The 20,429-nt window shown below is 37.2% G+C and overlaps 1 protein-coding gene across 1 annotated transcript in view; it reads left to right on the top strand.

The window, feature by feature from the left end:
- HDC (histidine decarboxylase) overlaps window positions 1-20,429 on the top strand; it is a 64,574-nt gene that overhangs the window by 11,050 nt on the left and 33,095 nt on the right. Inside the window, exons 5-8 of the mRNA XM_053719893.1 lie at window positions 11,100-11,234; window positions 13,012-13,155; window positions 14,489-14,555; window positions 16,522-16,684. Of these exons, the coding sequence (XP_053575868.1) occupies window positions 11,100-11,234; window positions 13,012-13,155; window positions 14,489-14,555; window positions 16,522-16,684 (509 nt within the window). The remainder of the gene's footprint in view (window positions 1-11,099; window positions 11,235-13,011; window positions 13,156-14,488; window positions 14,556-16,521; window positions 16,685-20,429) is intronic.

Genomic DNA, 20,429 nt, shown 5'->3' with positions numbered 1-20,429 from the left:
AGTATCCGGTATTGGATCTCTATTTGAAAAGCTCTCTGATTGGGCTGAATCTCTCTTGCAGACCCTTGTCTACCTTTTACCCTCCTACATCAAAGATAATAAACATCTATTAAATACATTGGACCAAGTTGATTGGGAGGCAAACTACTCATGGTTAACAGTAGATGTAGTAGGGTTGTATTCTACAATACCACACCAACTTGCCATGGAGGCTATTAAATTTGCACTGGACACATATAGCAACTATTATAGTGGCCTAACAAATTATCTTCTGAGGGTACTTGATACTTTGTTGACACATAATTTCTTTGAGTTTGGAGGTGAGTTCTTTCTGCAGAGATATGAGACCGCTATGGGGGCCAAATTTGCCACTGCGTATGCCAACCCATTTATGGATTGGTGGGAGCTGTCCCATGTCTATGCGGATAGAAACCCTTTTTGTCGATGCATCAAACTATATAAGAGATACATCGATCTCCTTTTGATTTGGACTGGTACGGAGACAGAAGCATGTGACTTTGTCAATCAGTTGAATGACAATAATGTGAACCTTCAATTCACATTTTCTTATCACGCTATCAAAATACCCTATTTAGATGTTACACTAATGGGAGACAATTCTAACAGGAATATCAATACGATACTTTACAGAAAACCTATCTCGTCCAATGCGGTCTTACATGCCCGCAGCAATCACCCACCCCATAGGGTTTTGGGATTGCAAAAGGGCAGTTTATTCGCATTAAGCAAAACTGCTCTAGCAACTTAGATTTCTAGAGAGAAAGTGAGGAATTGAAAGCTCAACTTAAGGAGAGGGGCTATAAAAATAAAATCATAAATAGAGCATACCTTGAAGTCAGTAGGCTGTCTAGAGGGGAGATATTGCAGGACAAAAGTAGAGGTGAAACTCATGGTAGGTTAGATTCCCTAAAACCAGTGTTTGTTACTACATATAGTTCCCAATATAGAGCAATATGTAATATTGTAGAAAAACACCTACCCATCCTAACTGCGGAAGATGCCCTAAAAAACTATCACCTAGATTACGAGTTTTGCATTAGAGGCTGTGCGGTGCTAACGAGCAGTTTTCCCTCACTGTTCACTTACATGCAGCGCTGGTATTAAGAGTTTTCAGAAACCCGTCGTTAAAAGACAAGAAGTGAGTGTTGAGCAAAATTTTGCTCATTACCGCACTCCAATACCAGCGCTGCTTAAGTCAGCGGTGAGCTGGTGTAACGTGCTCGGGCATGATTTGCCCATAGGAATCAACGGGGAGAACCGGCTGAAAAATGTCTAACACCTGCCAAAAAGCAGCATAAAACTCCTTAACGCAGCCCTATTGATTTCTATGGGGAAATAAAATTTATGTCTACACCTAACACCCTAACATGAACCCTGAGTCTAAACACCCCTAATCTTACACTTAAAAAGTGCTAAAAAGTACACTAACACCCATAAACTACCTATTAACCCCTAAACCGAGGCCCTCCCGCATCGCAAACACTATAATAAAAATTGTAACCCCTAATCTGCCTCTCCAGACACCGCCGCCACCTATATTATATTTATTAACCCCTAATCTGCCATCCCGACATCGCCGACACCTATATTATACTTATTAACCCCTAATCTGCCGCTCCGGACACCGCCGCCACCTACATTATACTTATGAACCCCTAATCTGCTGCCCCCAAAATTGCTGCCACCTACATTATATTTATTAACCTGTAATCTGCCGCCCCCAATGTCGCCGCCACCTACCTCCACTTATTAACCCCTAATCTGCCGCCCCCAACGTCGCCGCCACTATATTAAAGTTATTAACTCCTAAACCTAAGTCTAACCCTAAACCTAACACCCACTAACTTAAATATAATTTAAATAAATCTAAATAAATATTCCTATCATTACCTAAATTATTCCTATTTAAAACTAAATACTTACCTATAAAATAAACCCTAAGCTAGCTACAATATAACTAATAGTTACATTGTAGCTAGTTTAGGATTTATTTTTATTTTACAGGCAAGTCTTCATCCAAGCCGGGCAGAAGTGGTCCTCCAGATGGGCAGAAGTCTTCATCCAGACAGCATCTTCTATCTTCATCCATCCGGCGCGGAGCGGGTCCATCTTCAAGACATCCGACGTGGAGTATCCTCTTCTGGCGATGACTAAAACAGAATGAAGGTACCTTTAAGTGACGTCATCCAATTAAGGTAGAAAAAATCCTATTGGCTGATGCAATCAGCCAATAGGATTAAAGTTCAATCCTATTGGCTGATCCAATCAGCCAATAGGATTGAGCTGGCATTCTATTGGCTGTTCCAATCAGCCAATAGAATGTGAGCTCAATCCTATTGGCTGATTGGATCAGCCAATAGGATTGAACTTCAATCCTATTGGCTGATTGCATCAGCCAATAGGATTTTTTCTACCTTAATTCCAATTGGCTGATAGAATTCTATCAGCCAATCGGAATCTAAGGGACGCCATCTTGGATGGCGTCACTTAAAGGTACCTTCATTTTGTTTTAGTCATCGCCAGAAGAGGATGCTCCGTGTCGGATGTCTTGAAGATGGACCCGCTCCGTGCTGGATGAATGAAGATGCTGTCTGGAGGACCACTTCTGCCCGGCTTGGATGAAGACTTCTGCCCGTCTGGAGGACCACTTCGCACAGCAAGGATGAAGACTTCTGCCTGTCTGGAGGACCACTTCGCCCGGCTTGGATGAAGACGTCTCCCGGTAAGTCGATCTTCAGGGGGTTAGTGTTAGGTTTTTTTAAGGGTTTATTGGGTGGGTTTTATTTTTTAGATTAGGGTTTGGGCGGCAAAAGAGCTAACTGCCCTTTTAAGGGCAATGCCCATCCAAATGCCCTTTTCAGGGCAATGGGGAGCTTAGGTTTTTTTAGATAGTATTTTATTTGGGGGGTTGGTTGTGTGGGTGGTGGGTTTTACTGTTGGGGGGGTTGATTGTATTTTTTTTTACAGGTAAAAGAGCTGATTACATTGGGGCAATGCCCCGCAAAAGGCCCTTTTAAGGGCTATTGGTAGTTTAGCTTTGGCTAGTTTTTTTTTTGTTTGTTTTTATTGTATTTAATAGTATTTAATTTAGTTAATTTATTTAATTATAGTGTAGTGTTAGGTGTTAGTGTAACTTAGGTTAGGTTTATTTTACAGGTAAATTTGTATTTATTTTAGCTAGGTAGTTATTAAATAGTTAATAACTATTTAGTAACTATTCTACCTAGTTAAAATAAATACAAACTTGCCTGTAAAATAAAAATAAACCCTAAACTAGCTACAATGTAACTATTAGTTATATTTTAGCTAGCTTAGGGTTTATTTTATAGGTAAGTATTTAGTTTTAAATAGGAATAATTTAGTTAATGTTAGGAATATTTATTTAGATTTATTTAAATTATATTTAAGTTAGTGGGTGTTAGGTTTAGGGTTAGGTTTAGGGGTTAATAACTTTAATATAGTGGCGGCGACGTTGGGGACGGCAGATTAGGGGTTAATAAATGTAGGTAGGTGGCGGCGATGTTAGGGACGGCAGATTAAGGGTTAATAATATTTAACTAATGTTTGCGAGGCGGGAGTGCGGCGGTTTAGGGGTTAATATGTTTATTATAGTGGAGGCGATGTTGGGGGCTGCAGATTAGGGGTTAATAAGTGTAGGTAGGTGGAGGCGACATTGGGGGTGGCAGATTAGGGGTTAATAAATATAATGTAGGTGGCGGCGATGTTGGGGACGGCAGATTAGGGGGTAATAAATATAATGTAGGTGGCGGCGGTGTTGAGCGTAAATCTATATGATTGTAAATATCCCACAAAGAGTAAATTTAATATCAGACGGGCTTACAGATTAGTGTTGTGTTTACATATTTTTCTGTACTTGAAAATGCATACATAAGTTAATTATATATTGTACATTTAATAAGCCTACTATTTTTTACAGGGAATTTGCTTTTGCTGAAATATGTATAGATTATAACACTATAGAATGTAACTATATGCTTAGGATATGCCTTGTCTATTTATGGGACATATAATGTTTCTTTCAAGTAGATGTGATCTACTGTTCCCATTTTTTAGGTAGTGGTACCTTTAAGATCTCTCTCAGCATTTTGTGATTAGTTAATTAGCCTAGGGTTATTTAAGCTCTGGCTGGTATCTAACTAATATGTCTATGAGCCTATACACAGCCGAAACGCGTAAGACGTTTATCAGCTGAGAGTTTTTGATTTTATCTTTTGAATTTTTGTGCTCCTGTCTATTATTATTAAAGTATACTCATTTTTTATGTCTGGAGGCTGGCTGGAGTTCTTTCTTCTTTTGTTGTGTCCCTGCTTCAATTTTTTTAAAATTTAAATTTTCTTTTATATTTTTTTTTGGTTTCTAACTTTCCGCCTGTCTGCTACGCATATCACATGGTTGACACGTGATTGATACCTAGTGGGTCACAGATCAGCTTAACCTATTGACACAGCTCAGTGGGAACTGAAACTATTCCCATTGGCGGCTTTGGCATCACATTGGCTCCTGACTGCACGTGTAGTCTCCTTAATTGGCTCGTGACTGCATGTGTAGTCAGTGAGTGGGACAGCAGTGTGTTTACAGCGCAGGCAGTAATCAGTCAGACTCACAGAGCTCTGAGGGTGGCATCTTAAATGCTGAGCTGAAGTCAAAAGTCAAAGTGTTTTTTTGGGTTTTTTTGCAGCTAGCTCCCAGTAGTGCATTGCTGCTTGTGCTCTTAATATATGGATAGGAAGTGGAAGCTTAGAAATGATTGATGATAAAATGCGAGTATCTTTATCTAATATTCCACCAATATTCAGAAACTGTTTTCATCCCATCAACTTCATACATCCCATTAAAATAGTAAGTAGCTATTGGTGTTATTAAACTTTTTTTTAACTCTTTCACATACATACTGTTACTTGTAAATACATTTCGTTATTATATAATATATCATATGTATGTGTCCGTACTAACAAGTTAGTTTAAAGGGACACTGAACCCAAATTTTTTCTTTTGCGATTCAGATAGAACATGCAATTTTAAGCAACTTTCTAATTTACTCCTATTATCAAATGTTCTTCATTCTCGTTATTTTTATTTGAAAAGCAAGAATGTAAGTTTAGATGCCGGTCCATTTTTGATGAGCAACCTGGGTTGTCCTTGCTGATTGGTGGATAAATTCATCCACCAATAAACAAGTGCTGTCCAGGGTCCTGCACTTTCTTTTTCAAATAATGATAGCAAGAGAATGAAGAAAAATTGATGATAGGAGTAAATTAGAAAGTTGCTTAAAATTGCATGCTCTATCTGAATCATGAAAGAAAAAATTTGGGTTCAGTATCCCTTTAACCTCCTGTTTGTTAGTACAACTGAATTACTGTGTCACGAAATGATGTAGGTCCAAAAAAGTGTGTCACCAACATGAAAAGTTTGGAAAGCTCTGCTCTATCTGAATCATGAAGAAAATGTTTGGGTTTAATGTCCCTTTAAATACATTAAAATAGCAGCAATGATACTAGGGACGGTAGACATATTCCACAAAGTCTGGTTCTACTGGATAATGCGTCCAACCTAACTTATTTGACTTAAAGGGACATTAAACCCCAAAAATTTCTTTCATGATTCAGATAGAGAAAACAATTTTAAACAACATTCCAATTTACTTCTATTATGTAATTTGCTTAATTCTTTAGATATCCTTTGCTGAAGAAATAGCAATGCACATGGGTGAGCCAATCACAAGAGGCCTCTGTGTGCAGCCACCAATCAGAAGCTACTGAGCCTAGATATGCTTTCCAGCAAGGAATATCAAAAGAGTGAAGCAAATTAGATAATAGAAGTAAATTAGATAGTTGCTTAAAATTTCATGCTCTTTCTAAATCATGAAAAAAAATATTTCGTTTTCATGTCCCTTTAATTTTACATAAGGGGAGGGGAACATATACTAAATGAGGAATAGGAAGAGGAGAGGGATCTGCACAAGGTTAAATAGGAAATAGGACTGCTTATTAGATTAGCTCAACTAATGAGGGTTCTCCTTCATCATGGATGAGGGGAGGAATAGAAGAAAAAATACTTATAAGAGGTGGCTATGATAAATGATTTTTAAATCCTGAATGACCAAATGTTATGTTTGTGTAATTATTTCTACTTGATAGTAATAAGAAAATGGTACATGTGACAGTTGTCTTTTATGAGAAATACACCAGGTGGGATATCCTAGTTTTCAGAACATACTGTGTAATGAAGATATACACGATAGAAATGATGATTTGGAAAGCTGAATATAGTAATTATCGTGATTGTTAATGTAACCAATGATATAATGATGTATTATGTTTAACGATGTTATTTCAATAAAAACTATTTTAACATAAATACATTAAAATACCATTTTCCAAATGCCTTTTTAACCCCTTAATGACCGGACCATTTTTCAGTTTTCTTACCCTTAATGACAATGGCTATTTTTACATTTCTGCGGTGTTTGTGTTTAGCTGTAATTTTCCTCTTACTCATTTACTGTACCCACACATATTATATACCGTTTTTCTCGCCATTAAATGGACTTTCTAAAGATACCATTTTTTTCATCATATCTTATAATTTAATATAAAAAATATATAAAATATGAGGAAAAAATGGAAAAAAACACACTTTTTCTAACTTTGACCTCCAAAATCTGTTACACATCTACAATCACCAATAAACACCCATGCTAAATAGTTTCTAAATTTTGTCCTGAGTTTAGAAATACCCACTGGTTACATGTTGTTTGCTTTTTTTGCAAGTTATAGGGCAATAAGTACAAGTAGAACTTTGCTATTTCCAAACCACTTTTTTTCAAAATTAGCGCTAGTTACATTGGAACACTGATATCTGTCCGGAATCCCTGAATATCCCTTGACATGTATATATTTTTTTTTAGAAGACAACCCAAAGTATTGATTTATGCCCATTTTGGTATATTTCATGCCACCATTTCACTGCCAAATGCGAGCAAATAAAAAAAATTGTTCACTTTTTCACAAATTTTGTCACAAACTTTAGGTTTCTCACTGAAATTATTTACAAACAGTTTGTGCAATTATGGCACAAATGGTTGTAAATGCTTCTCTGGGATCCCCTTTGTTCAGAAATAGCAGACATATATGGCTTTGGCGTTGCTTTTTGGTAATTAGAAGGCCGCTAAATGCAGCTGCGCACCACACGTGTATTATGCCCAGCAGTGAAGGGGTTAATTAGGGATCTTGTAGGGACCTTGAAGGGTTAATTTTAGCTTTAGTGTAGTGTAGTAGATAACCCAAAGTATTGATCTAGGCCCATTTTGGTATATTTCATGCCACCATTTCACCGCCAAATGCGAGCAAATAAAAAAAAAAGTGACATTTTTCACAATTTTAGGTTTCTCACTTAAATTATTTACAAACAGCTTGTGCAATTATGGCACAAATGGTTGTAAATTCTTCTCTGGGATCTCCTTTGTTCAGAAATAGCAGACATATATGGCTTTGGCGTTGCTTTTTGGCAATTAGGAGGCCGCTAAATGCTGCTGCGCACCACACTTGTATTATGCCCAGCAGTGAAGGGGTTAATTAGGTAGCTTGTAGAGAGCTTGCAGGGTTAATTTTAGCTTTAGTGTAGAGATTAGCCTCCCACCTGACACATCCCACCCCCTGATCCCTCCCAGACAGCTCTCTTCCCTCCCCCACCCCACAATTGTCCCCGCCATCTTAAGTACTGGCAGAAAGTCTGCCAGTACTAAAATAAAAGGTGTTTTTTTTTTGTTGTTTTTTTTTTTAATTATTCAGCTGTGATGGACCCCTGCCTTAACCCTCAACCTCCCTGATCCCCCCCAAACACCTCTCTAACCCTCCCCACCTACCTATTTGCCACCATCTTGGGTACTGGCAGCTGTCTGCCAGTACCCAGTTTTCCCCAAAAAATAAAGTGTGTTTTTTTTTATTTTTAGTTGTTTTTTCATTTTTTCTGTAGTGTAGCTGCCCCCCCCAGTACCCCCACCCCCCTAACCCTACCAGATCCTATTATTTTTTTTTTTTTTAAAAGTTTGCTGCCCCCCCTCCCTCTTAACAGAACTCATTGGTGGCAGTGTTTGCTGCGCGCGCGCGCAGTGGCGTCACTAGGGGGGGGCGGGGGGGGGGGCGGGCCGCACCCGGGTGACACCCACCAGGGGGTGACACCAAAAAAAAAAAAAAAAAAAAATTTTTTTTTTTTTTTTTTTTTTTTTTAATTTTATTGAAATTCAAAGAAATACAGTGTTGAGATGCATAGATTTTTTTTTTATTAGAGGGGCTGGCATTTGTGAACATTGGTGGGACTGGGGAAGATGTAGACACACAATTTTTTTGCCCCTTGAGCCAGTGCTGCAATTTCAACAAATAGTTTTCCCGGCTGCTCCTAGCCTAAACCTGCCTGCCTATCTGTGCTCACTGCTCAGTGACATGTGGAGCAGTGGAGTCACTCACTGCTGTGCTGTCTCTCTAAACGGGAACTGGCAAATCATGAGGGGATACCTGGCACCTGACCGCATGACTGTTTGACACTGTCTTTAAAGTGAAGCAGCCACATATGATGCCCACCAGACCATTACGGTTACGGTACACTAAGTGCACACTGAACAGGTAGGAGGGCGGGCGGGGGTCTGGGGGTGGGCAGAGTGCAGAGCTGATTGGCCATAAGAAGCGGTAGGCACGCGGCCCGTGGCTGTGCACTGACAGACTTGGAACAGAGTCAGAGAGCAGAATTTTCATAGTTTGCACCTAAAACTTTTCTTTAGTGATTTATTTTTAGAGTGCTCTGTTTATCTTTCATTTGATGCTCTGCTGAGCCAGGGAGCAGCTCTAGGCATGAGCTTTATAATTAATGCAGTGCAGTTTACATATTTTGTATGTGTGTCTCAGTGTTTTTGTGTGTGTGTGTTTTTGTGTGTGTGTGTGTGTGTCTGAGTGTTTTTGTGTGTGTGTGTGTCTGAGTGTGTTTCCGAGTGTTTGTGTGTGCATCTGAGTATGTTTTAAGTGTGTCTGAGTGTTTGTATGTGTGTTTGCCTGTGTTTTTGTGTGTGTCTGCTTTCTGGGGGGGGGGGGTGACACCATAACTTACCGCACCGGGTGACACCAACCCTAGTGACGCCACTGCGCGCGCGCGCACACGCAGGCCCCCCCTCCGCACGCTCCCGGCATCCGGCGTGCACAATGCACTTGTAGGAACCGGATGCCGGGTAGCGATGGGCCGCCCACCCTCCTCCCTTGTAAGCTCCCACCCACCAACGAACGGCCCCATCGCTACCGGTGCAGAGAGGGCCACAGAGTGGCTCTCTCTGCATCGGATGCTTTTTAAAGGGTATTGCAGGATGCCTCAATATCGAGGCATCACTGCAATACCCTGAGAGCTGCTGGAAGCGATTGCGATCGCTTCCAGCACTCTCTTAGACAACTGACGTACCAGGTACGTCCATTGTCACTAACTGCTAGTTTTTGCAGGACGTACCTGGTACGTCAGTTGTCATTAAGGGGTTAAAGTTAAAGTAAGAAACAAGAGATTTAAAATGGAACACTTTAGAATGGAAAGCTTTGTTTTCATGTAGAAAAATCTGCATCAGAAAGTAAAATAGATTCACTCTTTACGGAATAAGGGGCATATTTATTAAAGTCTGGCGGACCTGATCCAACAGTGCGGATCAGGTCCGCCAGACTTCGCTGAATACGGCAAGCAATACGCTCGCCGTATTCAGCATTGCACCAGCAGCTCACAAGAGCTGCTGGTGCAACGCCGCCCCCTGCAGGGGGGTGTCAATCAACCCGATCGTACTCAATCGCGTTGATTTCTGGCGATGTCTGTCCGCCTACTCAGAGCAGGCGGACAGGTTATGGAGCAGCGGTCTTTGTGACCGCTGCTTCATAACTGCTGGCTCACCAGAAACACGGGGCATCAAGCTCCAATCGGAGCTTGATACATATGCCCCTATGAATGAATTAATCAAGGCTTTTTTTTCTACAAAATGCTTGATTAAAGGGACGGTCTACATCAGAATATTTTTATTGTTTGAAAAGATAGATAATCCCTTTATTACCCATTCCCCAGTTTTGCATAAACAACACAGTTATATGGAAGCATTTTTTTACAGAAAGGGTGGTGGATTCATGGAATGAACTTCCATTTGAGGTGGTAAACACAAAGACTGTAAAGGAATTTAAAAATGCCTGGGACATGCATAAGGCTATCCTAAGGAAAAAGTAACATGTAATATGGATAGACTTGATGGGCCTTTTTGGTTCTTATCTACCGTCAAATTCTATGTTTCTATGTTTAATATAATTTTTACCTCTGTGATTGCCTTGTATCTAAGCCTCTACAGACTGCCCCCTTATTTCAGTTCTTTTAACAGACTTGCATTTTAGCCAGTCAGTGCTGACTCCTAGGTAACTCCATGTGCTTAAGCACAATGTTATCTATATAGCACACGTGAACTAACACCCTCTAGTTGTATAAAACTGTCAAAATTAATTCAGAGAAGAGGCGGCCTTCAAGGGCTAAGAAAGTAGCATAGGAGCCTACCTAGGTTTAACTTTCAACTAAGAATACCAAGAGAACAAAGAAACATTGATGGTAAAAGTAAATTGGAAAGTTGTTTAAAAATACATGGCCTATCTGAATCATGATAGTTTATTTTTGTCTAGACTGTCCCTTTAAAGGCTATGCAAGTTTTGTATCTATATTATTTGATAATATTTTCTATTAGAGTATAGTATACTGCTGCATAGATAGGAGTAGATGCGCTAATGCAGTTATTCAGTAGCTAATATAACATTTAGTAATACATTTTTAGGGCTAACATTACGGGGCTGATTTATCAAGCTTGATGCCCCTTGCTTCCGGCACGCCTTCTAAAGACCGCTGCTCCATAACTTGTCCGGCTGTTCTGAGGCCGCGGACAGAAATCAACACAATCGAATACGATTGGGTTGATTGACACCCCCTGACACACCCTTAATATTTAGCTAATATAACTCCAATCCTCTATAATGTATATAATGAAACTAATAGTTTGTATTTTTCAGAGCACTGTGAGTGAATCCACCTTGATAGCTTTACTGGCAGCAAGGAAAAATAAGATCTTGGAAATGAAAATTTTAGAACCAGATTCAGATGATTCCTTCCTAAACTCCCGTTTAGTAGCTTATGCATCTGACCAGGTATGTTCAAAATACACGAGTGTGAAGAAATTGGGTGTTGTTTGGTCAGTGCAAAATACTCAATAACAACCGATTGTGTAGAGTGTCTGTTTATCAATCAGGGGCTTTTCATACTCATACAGTAAGAAAAGCAGAGATTAAGAACATGTATCCGTGGTTGTGCGCACGTGTGTGTGTATGTGTGTGTAGTTTGTGTATACATTAGTATATACAATAAATAAAAAGCTATTATTCCTTGGTTTCATAATGACCTTATACATTTTTACAGAAGACCTATGTGAAGACTTAATGGTCCTTTTACACCCTAAGTGTTGCGGATGGGGTTGCCACCAAGCCTGTATTTTACCAACATTGCTGGTATTTTTAAGGTTCAGGTCAAAGTTGAAAATAAAGATAACAATACATGGGAGAAAAGAGCAGGCACTACTGGAGGGTATTGCATAAAAATAGAGATTTATTGAAAAAAAGAACAATAAAAACAGCTTTAGCTGAGCGCTCTTGTGAAGCCAAGTAACAGCAGACAGGCAACAGGCACAGAGTCTGACGCGTTTCACGCCCCCTAGTGGTGCTTATTCATAGACATAGCTATCATACTTAGTAAATTGTCTTTATAGGCACAACCTGCATTTAATAGGCTAAAAAACAGCCAATAAATGATATACATGTGACCATAAAATGGAATGCAGATTAGCACTACAAAGAGGGGCTAATAAGTGAAAAAAGAAAAACAGATCCATATAATAACATATAACACATGATAAGCATATAATATATATATAGTAAAAATCGCAAGTGCATATAGCAATCTATACAAGAGTTTCCATACTACTAGCCTTGGATTAGCCATATTCTCTTTTTCTCTTTACTAAAGAGTTAGCTTGAGAAGTTGGTAAAATATACATTTTCATTTAAATATATATTCCGAATCTTATATTAAGACCAATTTTTGTTACAATAATTTGCGCTTAAATTAAATAGGAAGAGAATGACACAAGGAAAATATAGGAATTTGGAGCAAACCACATTATCACAAAGGTACAATTAGAAAGAAACCCAGAGCTAGGTAAAGGGGGGCTAACCATAGATATACTTTACGATTAGTTATCAATGAAATAGTTAATGTCACACTCTCTATTCATACCCATAGGGAGTCTAGTTTTTAATTTTAACATCTAGTACAATTCCTTCTTCTCTAAAATCTTATATCTATTCCCACCTCTAATTGGTATAGTTGCTTGGCCAATAATTTTAATAGTTAAAGGGACATTCCGGTCAAAATTGAAATGCACATAAATGAATTACATATTTGAATAGAAACATATTTGCAATATACATTTATTGGCAAAAATGTTTCTAGTAAAAGTTATCACTGTTTTAGTGTTAACATTTTTCTCTGCACGTGCATGTGAAGAATGGCCAGATATTCTCAGTGTACCAGCGATATAAATACTGCAGCTGCTCAGAGCATCAGCTTGTAATATTTCAGCTATTAACAAATTGAGTCATTACCAGATGGAACAAGCACCTTAGGCTCGCTGAGCAAGTGCTGTGTTTAAAATGCTGGTGCACGGCATACTTAAATACACTTTTGAAACAGCAATAGCTTTTATTAGAAGCATTTTTGCTAATACTTGTATATTACAAAAATGCTTCTATTCAAAACTGAAATGCAGCCATGAGGATTCCAATTTTGACTGAACTATATCTTTAAGAGCAAAACGGCCTCTGTAACTTTGTGTTTATAATAATGCTGTTATTGTCTTTCTCTATTCTGCAGGCCCATTCTTCTGTGGAAAAGGCTGCTTTGATTTCATTAGTAAAGGTCAGATTTTTACCAGTGGATGAAAATTTCTCACTTAGAGGAGAAACTCTAAAGGATGCTGTGGAAGAAGACAGGAAAAGAGGGCTTGTTCCTATTTTCGTGAGTGAGCAGATGTACTGAAAACACCACACAATTTATACGGGAGTCTTAATGATAATAATTATTATTGATTTTAAGGAAAATAAAATATTTTATTTCGAAAACAACATAAATATATGAATACAGGTAGTCCTCAGTTTACGCCGGGTTTGGTTCCAGAAGGAATGGTTGTAAATCGAAACCGTTGTAAATTGAAACCCAGTTTATAATGTAAGTCAATGGGAAGTGAGGGAAATAGGTTCCAGGCCCCTCTCAAAATTGTCATAAGTAACACCTAATACATTATTTTTAAAGCTTAGAAATGAAGACTTTAAATGCTAGACAGCATTATAAACCTAATAAAATAATCACACAACACAGAATATATAATTAAACTAAGTTTAATGAACAAAAACATTTGCTAAACAGCATTATAAATCTAATAAAATAATCACACAACACAGACTTCACTTGCAGTTATAGACAAGAAGATCTTGTTCCTTTGAAATCTGCTCGATAGCTCAGGTCTGGTTAAACTGATTAATTTCAGCTTGCTTGACTTTGCTGCAACACAAGCGGACAGCTCCACCTACTGGGTATTTTAATAAATGCACTGCTTCTCAATGCTTTTCATTAGCAGTCACATGACTGGAAAAAAGGTTGTTATTCTGAAACGGTGTAAATTGAACCGTTGTAAAACGAGGGCCACCTGTACTCACTTTTGACAATATACATGAAATTTCTTGGAAAAACACTACCCATGATAATTTGTATACATTAGCATAAGTCCTCTTTCAGCACTACAATGAAAAGGTTGATATGACTAAAATGATAATTTTTTTCAAATGGGATTCCCACACACTTTTATGAAGTGTCAGCATAACAGGGGATTTATTATTCATTATCTACATTGATTTGAGCAATAAACATATCACTATATCAAAATACTGAGTGGCAAACCTAAAGATAGTCTGACATATTTCAAACACCAGCAACATGTCTCTATATCTTACATACGTTTTACTTGTTTTTTAACAAAGTTGCTGCTCCATGAACCAATTGTTTCCCTTTTAGCTATATTCGTTGTGCAGTGAATTTCTTAGATAATTATAATGTCTGTAGTTATTCATTAGAATATGTTTCTACCATGATGAGTGTCTTTACTTAGACACGTGGTGTTGGCAGCCATTTTGATTCCTCAGAGTGCTGGAAGTCAGGCATCTATAAACACATTTGTAAGCTAGATCATCATTCCAAGATTTTTACATAGTCTACAATATTCTCACAGAACTCTCATAACTATTGATCAGCTAGTTATCTTCACTTGAATAAACTTTTTTTTTCTTCTTCTTAGGTTTGTGCAACTTTAGGAACAACTGGTGTCTGTTCATTTGATAACCTAGCAGAGCTAGGCCCAGTGTGTAAGTTATTGTTAATATTATCAATCATTTGTAAAGCTCAAATTTCATAGAAATGAGTTCATAAGTAGGGGTTACATAAGTAGGGGTAAACAGTGCCAATGTTTCAATATTTAAAGGGACAGTAAACCTAGCTTTTTTTCTTAAAATAATTATAAATGCCACATGTAAATATAGCAATCTAGCTGCATTTCACCTTTCTAAACATTGTAGATGGTTATTTAAAACTTATCTAAACTTACTTCCATGTTCGGATCTCAGGCCGCCCAATGTTGGTAATGTAAATTATTATTTTTTTATGCTGCATCTGTCAAGGGCGCGCGTTACTTGATTGACAGGGATTGTTAAATTAAAACACTGACTCTCTATAGTTATTACGCTCTAGTGCAGGTATTGCGCATGTGCAGTTTTAATTCATGGCGAGAATCGCTTGCCTGAAAATAGACTGTGAACAAGCATTAATGAGCGTTACTAGGGGCGTTATTAGATTACACTAGCCGATCCCACTGCAGGATCGGCTAGATGGGCGGCCAGATAGGACTTACCTAACTATCGTTTTGGGTAATTTCAAAAAGCTATAACTTAATATTTACATATGTGATTGAATTTTTTTTATCTTGTAGTGCTCATAACATTACAGTGTAACTATATGTGAGCCGTAACACACCTTCATTTACTGACACTTTAAATAATTAAAAATGTGATATATAAACTATATGAATACAAAATATGAGAAAGAGAACTATATGGATCAAAATAACTTACCCATGCATGAGGGTGCAAAAGTATGCATGAAAAACAAAAACAAAACATTATTAAAGGGACAGTCACGTCAAAATTAAAGTTTAATGATTCAGAAAGGGCTTGCAATTTTAAACAACGTTCCATCTTACTTTTATCATCAAATTTGCTTTGTTATCTCGGCATTCTTTGTTAAAACCTAAACCTAGGTAGGCTCATAAATGTATTTCTAAGCCGTTGAAAGGCCGCCTTTGTGGTCTCTACAGGAAGGCTGAGGAGGAGCATCCTCTTTTTAAGTGGTTGCTAGGATACATGTGCACTAGCTCCAATCAGTTTCTTGGCCATGCTCAGTAGAGCATGCTGCAAAAATCATGTGACAGGATGAAAAAAAGAGGGGAAAAAAACTACTTATTAAAAAATTCTACCTCTTCTGGAGGACAATCCAAAGTATGTACTACTACTGAAAATGATTGACCATTTTTTTTAATATTGTGATTTTCTGATTCTTGCTATTATTTGTATTATTTGTATTAGTAGTCAGTACATTGAACTGCCTATTATAAGAGGTGGTTAAAAAAGCAAAACACATGTATAAATACCACCTCTTTTGAAAGCTAATTAATAGTATGTACTACTACTGAAAATTATTGTCCATTTTTTAATATTGTAATTTTCTGATTCATGCTACCATTATTATTTACAGTAGCAGTCATTGCCTTGTACTGCTTATCAGAAGATGTGGTAAAGAACAAAAAAAAACACTTGTGTTTAACTTGAGCTGACGTCACAGGATATATGTACACTTGCAGACACGTACACGCAGATTAGCAATAGGAAGTCCGTTTCTTGCCCATGCTCAGTAGATGACTTTTACTGATAAATTCATGTGGCAGTAAGCTTGCGGCAGCACCATTATGTTTCTACGTTTTAACACAATCTATTTATTTTTATGTTTTTTTTAAACTAAAGTACTGGCTCATGTCCCTTTAAAGTGTATTGTCCATCTTTTGACTACAAATGACAACCACTCTGAAAGTTTAACATTACCGTACACTTTTGGCAATGGCTAAATAACATGTAAAGTTGTTTACACAGTTCTGTATGCACAGTAAACAAAATCTCATATCACAAAAGTATTTCAGAAGAAGTGTAGTTAACAAAACCCATTGAATGCTACATACTGTTTTCGTTTTCTTGCTATATTTTCACTATGTATGTTTTTCTTTAGGTGCCAGAGAAGGCCTGTGGCTTCATATTGATGCTGCATATGCAGGAACCGCTTTTCTTTGTCCAGAATTCAGGTCACTGTTGAATGGAGTGGAATATGCTGATTCTTTCACCTTTAATCCTTCCAAGTGGATGATGGTTCACTTTGACTGCACTGCTTTCTGGTGGGCGTAATAATAAATATTCTTGTTAGCCACTGTATTGGCCACACCCAGTATGCTGTACGAAGTGTATATGTATTCAAATGCCATAATAGTAAATAATTACATGCTCTTGTTTGAGTATGTAATTTTAAGACTAGCACTTCACTACTTTAACACTCATTAGAAGTTTAACTCTGGACCTGCAGAGCATTGCTGGTCCTGAGTGTTAACTGCAGCTGATCCAATCAGCAGCCCTAGTTACACAGTTGAGTCATGCGACTTGCACTGCTGATTGGATCAGCTGTGGTTTCCACTTAGGACCAGCAGAGCTCAGTGGTTCCCGAGCAGATTTTCTACTGTGTGTTTAAACAGTTTGCAGGCTAAAGGGACATTATACACTAGATTTTTCGTGGCATAAATGTTTTGTAGATGATCCATTTATGTAGCCCATCTGGGTGTGTTTTTGTAAAAATGTATAGTTTTGCTTATTTTTAAATAACATTGTGCTGATTTTCAGACTCCTAACCAAGCCCCAAAATTTTAGATGTATACTGATGTATACAGACTTCAGACTGCTTCTGTTTTTATAATGGGTCTTTTCATATGCAAGGGAGGGGGGAGGTTCTGCTATCAGATCCTTTCAGTGGGTGTCCCAGGCTTATCTTGTTAACAGTGTTAAATTGGAAGCTTCTAAGTAAGTTTTTAAAAGGTTTTACACTGGAGTTTTATATCAGTATCTGTAGCTGTGCATATCCTTCTTTATAGTAATGTCTACTACATGCAGTTATAGGAAAATTAGTGTATACTTCCCCTAAAACACACAGTAGTGCAGGGTCACTAGTCTTAAAATGACATGCTTTAACAAATTAGAGCATGTCATGTCATTGTTCAACTATGTTGGCCCTTTAAGATCTATGTGATACTGTTTCAATAGCACACATTTCATATTCTGTAATATAGAACTTACATTATCAAACAACAGTCTTTTTTTAACAGTGAATTTTAAAAAAAACATTCCCACTTGTCATCAAGGATTTGCCATATTTTACATTTTTCTCCATTTGTTTCCTGTCCAGAATTTTAATGAGACAAAAACAGAGAGAGACAGGGATTGTATTTGTTCTGTATACATTTGTATGCATATAAAGAGATACACCAGGGTTGTGTTTGTTCTATATACAGTATGTATGCATATAAAGAGATACACCAGCGTTGTGTTTGTTCTATATACAGTATGTATGCATATAAAGAGATATACCAGGGTTGTGTTTGTTCTATATACAGTATGTATGCATATAAAGAGATACACCAGGGTTGTGTTTGTTCTATATACAGTATGTATGCATATAAAGAGATACACCAGGGTTGTGTTTGTTCTGTATACAGTATGTATGCATATAAAGAGATACACCAGGGTTGTGTTTGTTCTATATACAGTATGTATGCATATAAAGAGATACACCAGGGTTGTGTTTGTTCTGTATACATTTGTATGCATATAAAGAGATACACCAGGGTTGTGTTTGTTCTATATACAGTATGTATGCATATAAAGAGATACACCAGAGTTGTGTTTGTTCTATATACAGTATGTATGCATATAAAGAGATACACCAGGGTTGTGTTTGTTCTATATACAGTATGTATGCATATAAAGAGATACACCAGGGGTGTGTTTGTTCTATATAAAGTATGTATGCATATAAAGAGCTACACCAGGGTTGTGTTTGTTCTATATACAGTATGTATGCATATAAAGAGATACACCAGGGTTGTGTTTGTTCTGTATACATTTGTATGCATATAAAGAGATACACCAGGGGTGTGTTTGTTCTATATAAAGTATGTATGCATATAAAGAGATACACCAGGGTTGTGTTTGTTCTATATACAGTATGTATGCATATAAAGAGATACACCAGGGTTGTGTTTGTTCTATATATAGTATGTATGCATATAAAGAGATACACCAGGGTTGTGTTTGTTCTATATACAGTATGTATGCATATAAAGAGATACACCAGGGTTGTGTTTGTTCTATATACAGTATGTATGCATATAAAGAGATACACCAGGGTTGTGTTTGTTCTGTATACATTTGTATGCATATAAAGAGATACACCAGGGGTGTGTTTGTTCTATATAAAGTATGTATGCATATAAAGAGATACACCAGGGTTGTGTTTGTTCTATATACAGTATGTATGCATATAAAGAGATACACCAGGGTTGTGTTTGTTCTATATATAGTATGTATGCATATAAAGAGATACACCAGGGTTGTGTTTGTTCTATATATAGTATGTATGCATATAAAGAGATACACCAGGGTTGTGTTTGTTCTATATACAGTATGTATGCATATAAAGAGATACACCAGGGTTGTGTTTGTTCTATATACAGTATGTATGCATATAAAGAGATACACCAGGGGTGTGTTTGTTCTATATACAGTATGTATGCATATAAAGAGATACACCAGGGTTGTGTTTGTTCTATATACAGTATGTATGCATATAAAGAGATGCACCAGGGTTGTGTTTGTTCAATATGAAGTATGTATGCATATAAAGAGATACACCAGGGTTGTGTTTGTTCTATATACAGTATGTATGCATATAAAGAGATACACCAGGGTTGTGTTTGTTCTATATATAGTATGTATGCATATAAAGAGATACACCAGGGTTGTGTTTGTTCTATATACAGTATGTATGCATATAAAGAGATACACCAGGGTTGTGTTTGTTCTATATACAGTATGTATGCATATAAAGAGATACACCAGGGGTGTGTTTGTTCTATATACAGTATGTATGCATATAAAGAGATACACCAGGGTTGTGTTTGTTCTATATACAGTATGTATGCATATAAAGAGATACACCAGGGTTGTGTTTGTTCTATATATAGTATGTATGCATATAAAGAGATACAACAGGGTTGTGTTTGTTCTATATGCAGTATGTATGCATATAAAGAGATACACCAGGGTTGTGTTTGTTCTATATACAGTATGTATGCATATAAAGAGATACACCAGGGTTGTGTTTGTTCTATATACAGTATGTATGCATATAAAGAGATACACCAGGGTTGTGTTTGTTCTATATACAGTATGTATGCATATAAAGAGATACACCAGGGGTGTGTTTGTTCTATATAAAGTATGTATGCATATAAAGAGATACACCAGGGTTGTGTTTGTTCTATATACAGTATGTATGCATATAAAGAGATACACCAGGGTTGTGTTTGTTCTGTATACAGTATGTATGCATATAAAGAGATACACCAGGGGTGTGTTTGTTCTATATAAAGTATGTATGCATATAAAGAGATACACCAGGGTTGTGTTTGTTCTATATACAGTATGTATGCATATAAAGAGATACACCAGGGTTGTGTTTGTTCTATATATAGTATGTATGCATATAAAGAGATACACCAGGGTTGTGTTTGTTCTATATACAGTATGTATGCATATAAAGAGATACACCAGGGTTGTGTTTGTTCTATATACAGTATGTATGCATATAAAGAGATACACCAGGGGTGTGTTTGTTCTATATACAGTATGTATGCATATAAAGAGATACACCAGGGTTGTGTTTGTTCTATATACAGTATGTATGCATATAAAGAGATACACCAGGGTTGTGTTTGTTCTATATACAGTATGTATGCATATAAAGAGATACACCAGGGTTGTGTTTGTTCTATATACAGTATGTATGCATATAAAGAGATACACCAGGTTGTGTTT

Source organism: Bombina bombina, chromosome 6, assembly GCF_027579735.1.
Source record: "Bombina bombina isolate aBomBom1 chromosome 6, aBomBom1.pri, whole genome shotgun sequence".
Lineage (NCBI taxonomy): Eukaryota > Metazoa > Chordata > Amphibia > Anura > Bombinatoridae > Bombina > Bombina bombina.
Note: the sequence above shows the minus strand (reverse complement) of the source record. Positions and strands in the feature narration are given on the sequence as shown.